The sequence below is a fragment of the Marmota marmota genome, unplaced genomic scaffold, assembly GCF_001458135.2.
Source record: "Marmota marmota marmota unplaced genomic scaffold, marMar, whole genome shotgun sequence".
Lineage (NCBI taxonomy): Eukaryota > Metazoa > Chordata > Mammalia > Rodentia > Sciuridae > Marmota > Marmota marmota.
In genome coordinates, this window is record NW_025999842.1 from 27,674,052 (window position 1) to 27,682,690 (window position 8,639).

An 8,639-nucleotide genomic window follows, 5' to 3' on the forward strand; every position below is an offset into this window, starting at 1 on the left:
CTGGAAGGCCAGAGTTGTCACCTATTGAGATGAGAAAGCTACAGATGGGGTAGTAGAAATGAGAATAAGATTAGAGCATCCTCTTCTCTTTAAGGAAATGATTTTTAAGAAGAGGAACAACAACAATATTATAAGGAAATTGTTTCCTTGTTGGTTCATGTCAATTGCCTGTTTTATCTGTAGTCAGTCAGTGGTGCAAAGGGATGGTAACTTCATATGGAAATGGAAAATCAGGGTGTGCAAGAACTAGAGAAAAACTAAACATTCCAAATAATCTCTACTTTTTTTTATTATTACCTCATTTATTTAAATCCTTCTTGAAGTTGGGCCCATACATGTAATCCCAGCAACTCTGAAGAATTAGACAGGAGGATTGCAAATTCAAGGCCAGCTTGGGCAATTTAGTAAGACTTCTGAAAACAAAATATAAAAAGGGTTAAGGATGTAGCTTAGGGGTAAAGTACTCCTGAGTTCATCCCTAGTACTGCCAATAAACAAACAAATAAATCCTTTATTATTTTTTCTTTTGCCTTGAATGCATTTTGTAAACTTGCTGCCTTGGTGGTGTACATGTGTAAGCCTAACTACTCAGGAGGCTGAGGTAGGAGGACTGTAAGTTTGAGGCCAGCCTTGGCAATTTAGTGAAACTGTCTCAAAATTTAAAAATGAATAAATAAAAATGAAAAGGGCTGGAGATATAGCTCACTGTTACAGTAGGCCTGAGTTCAATTTTTAGTACCACAAAAAACAGAAAATATCAACAATAACATCAGAAACTTGTTACTTTTAAGTATTGATGTTTTGTAGCACCTTCTCCCATTTATTTAAATATTTCTCCCTACCTTTTTCAAGTTTCAGAGTGCATTTATTATTTCTACAGTTTTTGGATATCATGATGTTGTCTTGGCAAACGAGCACTTCCTTATTTTACACTTTAGCCTTATCTCTTCTCAATTTTTATTTGCAATAATATCTGATTAACCATTAGCGTATATCTATCACAAAGCCTCTGTGAGGTTGCTAGGACAGATGCCATAAGGAAAACAGAAGAAAAAAAGTTAACTTAGTAAATCAAAGCCGGAATATATATCTTGACTCCTAATACAGCATGTTTTCCATTAACTATTCTCTTTCTCACTTCTTTATTATTGTTTTTGTCTTTCTCTGGATACTTTCAGACTGATTTTGTCCTTAATATTAGATGCCAGAACTTGCCACATTCTCTAGGGAGATTTTTAAATGAGGACAAGATAATGGTTTCTGATTTCTTTCTTTTTTCTTTTTTTATTCGGGTACCAGGGATTGAACTCAGGGTCACTCGACCACTGAGCCACATCTCTAGCCCTATTTTGTATTTTATTAGAAACTGCTTAGCGCCTTGCTAAATTGCTGAGGCTGGCTTTGAAATTGGGATCCTCCTGCCTCAGCCTCCCTGTCGCTGGGATTACAGGCATGCCACCGCACCCGGCCTTTCTGATTTATTTCTAATAACGTTTCTGATAATGTTCAATTTTCTTTCTTTTTATTTATTTACTTTTATTTTTATTTTATTTATTTTTTATTTTTTTCAATTTTCTTAATTGCAGGATTAATGTTTTAGAAAAATAGTTTAGGGCTGGGGATGTGGCTCAAGGGGTAGCGCGCTCGCCTGGTATGCGTGCGGCCCGGGTACGATCCTCAGCACCACGTACAAAGATGTTTGTCAGCTGAAAAAAACTAAAAAAAACTAAAATATTAAAAAATTCTCTCTCTCTCAAAAAAAAAAAAAAAAAAAAAGAAAAAGAAAAATAGTTTACAGTGGTTACATAGTCTTATGGTCATAACAAATTGTCTTGAATACAACAAATGTATTTACCTTTAAATTACTTCACAGTTATCCACAATATCGTTCATTTGTTATGCTTTTATTTGCATAGCCATGTGAAAAAATTCCTGTAGAATATTCCTGCCTCTTTGACATTAAACATTCATGATTGCTATTTCACTTTCATTAATTATTGAGCTTTTGGAATCTCTAATAAAGGATAATTTCATTGACCGAGACAAGAAATTGCTTTTCTGGAGTAAACACAATGATACCTAAATACTCTCTGAATGACTTTTTGTTTTTGGTACTCACGATTGAACCCTGGGGTGCTTTTTATTCTGAGACAGGGTCTCACTAAATTGCCCAGGCTAGCTTCCAACTTGAGATCCTCCTGACTCAGACAGGGATTACAGGTGTGTACCACCTCGCCGGGTTAGTATTTATTTTTAAGAGATGGGGGTTTCACTATGTTACCTAGGCTGACCTTGAAGTCCTGGGGCTCAAGGAATCCTGCCTCAGCCTCCACAGTAGCTCTGAAAGTCTTATGATAAATGAATATGTAAGTGAAGGAAGAAACTAATTTTTCGAAAGACCTTTCACAAAATGTCACACCAAAAATTAGTAACATTAAAACAAAAATAATTCACACTAGTATGGAGGAACAATTTGTAGCGTCAGTGGAATTAAAAGCTAGAAAACGTGTATGTGTAAAGTGATGTATTTTTTCATACAGTCAATGATTTGACAAAGGTGGTAGAGAAGTCTCCAAATTTTTATGCCATGCTACATTTTCCTTTTTCTGTTTCTCTGGAGTTCCTATTCTGGTGCACACCCATTGTCTTCCTGTAATTCTTCCTAGTGTCTTCCTTTTCATACAACTGAGATCTGGCGAGAAAGCGAGAAAGTACGTACTTCAAACTTCTTGCCTGCTTTAGCTCTAGTCGCTGTTCTTGAAGGACCCATTAGCCCACTCCCTAGCTACATGTTATTTACGCGCGTTCCCTTAAGTGAAGGCTCAGGCATGTTGCTAGACATTATCACTCCCCAAGGATTCCAGAACTTGGCGCTCCCTTACAGCCGGCTCCTCCCAAGGGAGGAGCTCCCCACCGGTCTCCGCAACCCGCCGCGGCGCACTGCATGCTGGGAGCCGTAATCTCCGTCGGCCTAGCCCGGAAGCACTGAAGGGCACGGGAGTCCAGGCCGCTCTTCCGACGTGGAGGGCACGTTCCTTACCTGCTCTTTCGTCCGCTCAGGCGGAGCTTCCCCGAGCACAGCCGAGTTTGACTGTGTGTCGGTCTCTCTTCTGAGTTTCAATAAAGTTTTCCTCTTCCTCCCATATACGGAGCTCAAGATGGCGGCCTCCTGGTCGCCCTTGGTTACCCTGCACTCCTTAGCGCGGAGCCGGCTGAGCCGGAGATGTGTTGGGTGCGGGGCCTGGGCCGCCGCTCTTGTTCCTCTCGCCACCGCCCCAGGGAAGCCCCTTTGTAAAGGTCAGTGATTGTGCCTTGAGTAGGCCAACCCGGCTTTGCATATCATAGGAGAATCCACTGGGGTCACCCTCCTTCCCAGATCTCACCAGGCGCCTCCTGGTTTTCAAGGTTTTTCTGAACCGAGGGGTCTCCTGAGAGGAGTTTGTTTCTTTTGCCCTTCCATACACCGCCCCCGTACTCGTCCTTAAAGGAGCTCCGAGCATTGTGGAAACTGCCTAGTGATTTTCACTTTAAGGGTCAGAGGTCGATCTGTAGTTTGTACCTTCTAGACGTTAGAAAGCTGAGACCTGATGAGTCCACGTGCGGGAGTGCCTGGCTCCGAGGGATTTGAGTGCGGGGTAGGTGTCTGGGGACACCCGGTGCCTTTCCGCCCCTTTCCGCCCCTCCAGGCAGGTGACTGGGCATAGGATTAGGAGTCGCGCCTCAACCCCAGCAGACCTTGCTGTTCTCGGGATTCTGGGAACGCAGGACTACTAGAAGCTTTCTCAGATTGAGGGATCCATTCTTGGTGTTTTCAAGCCTCAGTGGAATGTTTTTTTGTCACCAGACTTTCATCATTCATTCATCATTTATTGTTGTTTATGCACCAATGAATGAATGTATGTTTTGAGTTACCAAGCCCACAAGAATGCAAATTTTCCTGCCCTGTTCACATATTCTTACACTACTACGGAAAGGCAAGGACCTTCGTGTAATTTTTTTCCTCAACTGTGATTGGCACCTCATGGGTAGATATGATTATCGAATGAATGGTAAAATTACTGTCTCCCCATCCATATACTTATGTTTTCTCTTTTCTCATCTCCAAGTAGGCCCCTTATATACCTTAATCAATTAATATGCTTTCATCAATTATATACTTTAAACTAAGTGCAGTGATGTAGGCCTATAATCCCAGTGATTTGGGAGGCTGAGGCAGGAGAATTGCAAATTTGAGGCAAGCTAGGGCAATTTAGTGAGACTTTAAAAATAAATAAATAATAATAACAGACTGGGGATGTAACTCAGTGGTAGAGCGCCTCTGGGTTAAAACACAAACACACACAAACCTTATGTACTTTAATAAATGGCTTCTCATTGGTTAAAAATGTAATGATCTTGATCATTACCATCAGTGCAGTCGAAACTAATACTAAAACTCATTTAGTAAGTCACCTTAGTCTTGTGTTTTTCATGCAAAGATCAGTTTAATGCACTTAATGTATAATGAAATATTTTGGTAGTATAAATTCTGTATCATAAATTTTATTTTTAGGATAATCAATAGGGCTGGGGGTATAGCTCAGTGATAGAGTGCATGTGTAACATATAGAGGCCCTGGGTTGGATCCTCAGCACTTGCAAAAATAAAATAATAAACTATATGGACAGGAATAATCAATAAAAGCAAATGGTACAAAATTCAAAATTTATAAGGAGAAATATGATAAAATGTAAGAACTGTATCTTAGCAGTTTACTTTTCCTCCTTAGAGGAATCCTCTAAGAACTAGTTTCTTATGTATTCTCCCAGAGGCATTCAGTGTATGTACAAGCATATATATATATATATATATATATATAAAGTTGAAGTAGTAGGGCTGGGGACATAGCTCAGTTGGTAGAGTGCTTGCCTCCCAAGCACAAAGCCCCAGGACCACCACCAAAAAAAAAAGAAAGTTGAAATAGTAACATGACTCATGTTGTGTACAACCAGAGATATGAAAAATTGTGCTATGTATGTGTAATATGAATTGAAATGCATTCTGCTGTCATATGTATAATAAATTAGAATAAATTTAAAAACTAAATTTTAGAAAGTTGAAGTAGTAACATACAAAACTGTTCAGTAGATAGCACAGCTAATTTTTAAATTTTATATATCATGGAGATCATTCATATCAGTAAGTATAAAATTGCTTCATTTTTCAAATTGTTAAAATCGTATTCTGTGTATGTATCACAATTTTGTGAAAATCGAGATTTAAGGAATATCATTACAACATGTATGATTTGCTGAATGCTTATTCTGTGTCATTCAGTATACTAAGTGCTCTTCACATACATAATCCTCTTTAACACTCATTATCCTTATTTTAGGAATCATGAATCAAAGTTGTGAAAGTTACATGGTCAGTAAGTGGCAGAATTGGTGGGGTTAAAGAAAAGGCCATACTTGAATTTACATCTGACCCTTAAGTCCATGCTCTTAATCTATACTCAATACTGTGTACTCAATTCAGCCTGCTTCTGGGTATTGAGATTTGATGAAAATGTAGTTAATATAGACACTGATTTAATTCTAACTAAAAATATTCATTCCTCCTCTTTAAAAGGAAAATTTAAATTGAAGAAAAAAAATTTTTTTTGATATTGGCTATTGAACCCTGTGCTCTTTATCAATTAGCTACATCCCCAGACCTTTTTATTTTGAGACAAGGTCTCACTAAATTGCAGAGGTTGGCCAGGAACTTGCAATCTTCCTGCCTCAGCCTCCGGAGTCACTGGGATACAGGCATGTGCCACTGTGGCCAGCTTTAAATTGAAATTTTATTCAGTATTTAGAGTCTGACTTACAAATTTGTTTTCTGTTCCTTTTTTGATACCCCCCACTTTTTTTTTTAATATTCCTATTTTGTCTCCATTTTTTTCATCTTTTGAAGTGTACTACTTAGTGCAGTGTAATGTGAGTGAAGCATTGGTTTAAACAAAAGCAAATAGGTAAAGGAGTAGCTTCCCGCCCCCCAAAGTATTAGTGGTGAACCCTCTATGACTTTACCCCTGAGCTACACCCCCAGCCCTTTTTGAGGCATGTTCTCAATAAATTGACGAGAACTTGCAATCCTGTTGTCTCAGCCTCTGGAGTTGCTGGGATTACAGTGCCCAGCCAGAAGGACATATTCTTAACTTTGTTTTTCCTCTCTCATCTTACTTTAAAACCAGCCCTGGTGCTAAGACATTTTGTAAATGGGAGCTATGAAAAGTCTATGGATCTTTTTTTTTTAATATTTATTTTTTAGTTTTAGGTGGGCACAATATCTTTATTTTATTTTTATGTGGTGCTGAGAATTGAACTCAGTGCCTCATGCATGCCAGGCGAGCGCTCTACCACTTGAGCCACATCCCCAACCAAGTCTATGGATCTTAAAGTCCAAATCACCTACTTGACCAACATAGCCTTAGGTTTCTTAGGAAGTACAATATTATGAATTCCATTTTGGGATATGTATATTTCCATTAGATTATAAAACAATTGAAAATAATATTTGGCATTTTATGTAATTTAAGCATGTATCAAAAGCATGCTCTTTTGATTTTACTGACTATTTTCTTTTAGGTAGAAACGTATTTTTATTTGATGTGACAGTTATTCAACTAACAGATAGTTAAGTGGAGACATTTTATTAGAAACCAGAGTTGCAGGGGCTGGGGTGTTGGCTCAGTGGTGGAGCACTTGCCTGGCACATGTGAGGCACTGAGTTTGATCCTCAGCACCACATAAAAATAAATAAATAAAATAAAGGTTTTGGGCTGGGGTTGTGGCTCAGTGGTAGAGCACTTGCCTAACGTGTGAGGTACTGGGTTGATTCTCAGCACCACATATAAATAAATGAATAAAATAAAGGTCCATCAACATCTAAAAATAAATGAATAAATAAAGGTATTGTGTCCATCTACAACTAAAAAAAGAAAACAAGAAAGAAATCAGAGCTGCCATGGCATGAATGGAAATGACTCAAAAGTTGTGAATTCAGTTGAAGTCTTAGCCAGGGTAGTTTAGGGGAACATAATTTAGGGCCTGAATTACTGCTATGGTGAAAGGCAGGACAGGAGTGGGGGAGTTGGGGGGCAGATTTAGATAATTTTTGGTAGAATTGACAGTCCTGGAAAAGCAAGGAAAGGAAGGAGTTAATATCAATTTAGATTTCCTAGCTTGGGTCATTAAATCAAGGGAAACCAAAATAAAAAAGGTAGGGCCAGACAGGCATTTTAGGGAAGATTCAGTTTTGAGCTTGTTAAATTGAAAGTGTTTTTGAGCTGGGCATGGTGGCACACTGCCTGTAATCCCAGCGGCTGGGAGGCTGAGGCAGGAGGCTAGCAAGTTCAAAGGCAGTCTCAGCAAAAGTGGGGCACTGAGCAATTTGGTGAGACCCTATTTCTAAATAAAATACAAAATAGGGCTTGGGATATAGCTCTGTTGTCAGGTGCCCCTGAGTTCAATTCCCAGTAGCAAAAAAAAAAAAAAAAAAGAAAAGAAGTTGTTTTTCATGGTTCCAGGTAAATGAGTCTAGTTGGTTATAGGACAGGGGGAAAACTGAGAAAGACAATGGGAGGCAGGCTGCATGGAGGGCCATGAGAATGGAAGAATCAGCCTGGGGAGATTTATAGAGAGAAAAGGAGAAAAAGCTGAGGGTGACTCCTTGGGGAAAATTGATATTTTATGAGACAAAGGAACCTCCTAGAAGAGCAGAAATGATATAGGACAACTACCAGAGACACTAAGGAGGAAAATGTTTCTAGGTTTTATAAAATGTAAAAATTAGCATGTCTGAAATTGTTTTATTTATTTCTAGCCTTAGAAATTCAGTTTATTTTGTAGAGGCTAAGTGACATGTGATTTCTTTTTATTATAACATCCATCCCTATCGTATTATATTTTTTGGTGTCTCTATTAAATGGTGACTCATATTTACCTTTTTTTTTTTTTAAAGAGAGAGGTGAGAGAGAGAGAGAGAGAGAGAGAGAGAGAATTTTTTAATATTTATTTTTTAGTTCTCTGCGGACACAACATCTTTGTTTGTATGTGGTGCTGAGGATCGAACCCGGGCCACACGAATGCCAGGCGAGCGCGCTACCGCTTGAGCCACATCCCCAGCCCCCATATTTACCTTTGACTCCACAATTTCTTTATTAGTCCAGGTGCATAGGAGATTGTTCCCAATTAAGCATTAGTGTAAGTAGAACTAACCACTGAATTGGCAGAATTTATTAGTAGTACAGATTAGTGGGTAAGAAAATGGCCTTTAGATTTATTTATTTATTTTCTTTAAATTTTTTTTTTTTTAGTTGTAGGTGGAGACAAAACTTTTATGTTATTTATTTGTATGTGGTGCTGAGGATTGAACCCAGTGCCTCACAAGTGCTCTACCACTGAGCTACAAACACAGCCCCATTGTTTGTATTTTTTTTTTAGTTTTTTTTTTTTTTTTTTTTAAAGAGAGAGAGAATTTTTTAGTTTTATATTTTTAGTTTTCAGTGGATCATCAATCATCTTTAATTTTATTTTTTTATGTGGTGCTGAGGATGGAACCCAGCGCCCCGCGCATGCCAGGCGAGCGTACTACTGCTCGAGCCACATCCCCAG

The 8,639-nt window shown here is 38.6% G+C and overlaps 1 protein-coding gene across 3 annotated transcripts in view; it reads left to right on the top strand.

Moving 5' to 3' along the window:
* Window positions 1-2,966: 2,966 nt before the first annotated feature.
* Afg1l (AFG1 like ATPase) overlaps window positions 2,967-8,639 on the top strand; it is a 198,995-nt gene continuing 193,322 nt past the window's right edge. For 2 of the 3 annotated variants that reach the window (XM_048784887.1, XM_015499929.2), the window contains exon 1: window positions 2,967-3,297. In XM_048784887.1, the coding sequence (XP_048640844.1) occupies window positions 3,159-3,297 (139 nt within the window). In that variant the 5' untranslated portion in view covers window positions 2,967-3,158. The remainder of the gene's footprint in view (window positions 3,298-8,639) is intronic. The other variant, XM_048784924.1, reaches the window with a different exon arrangement.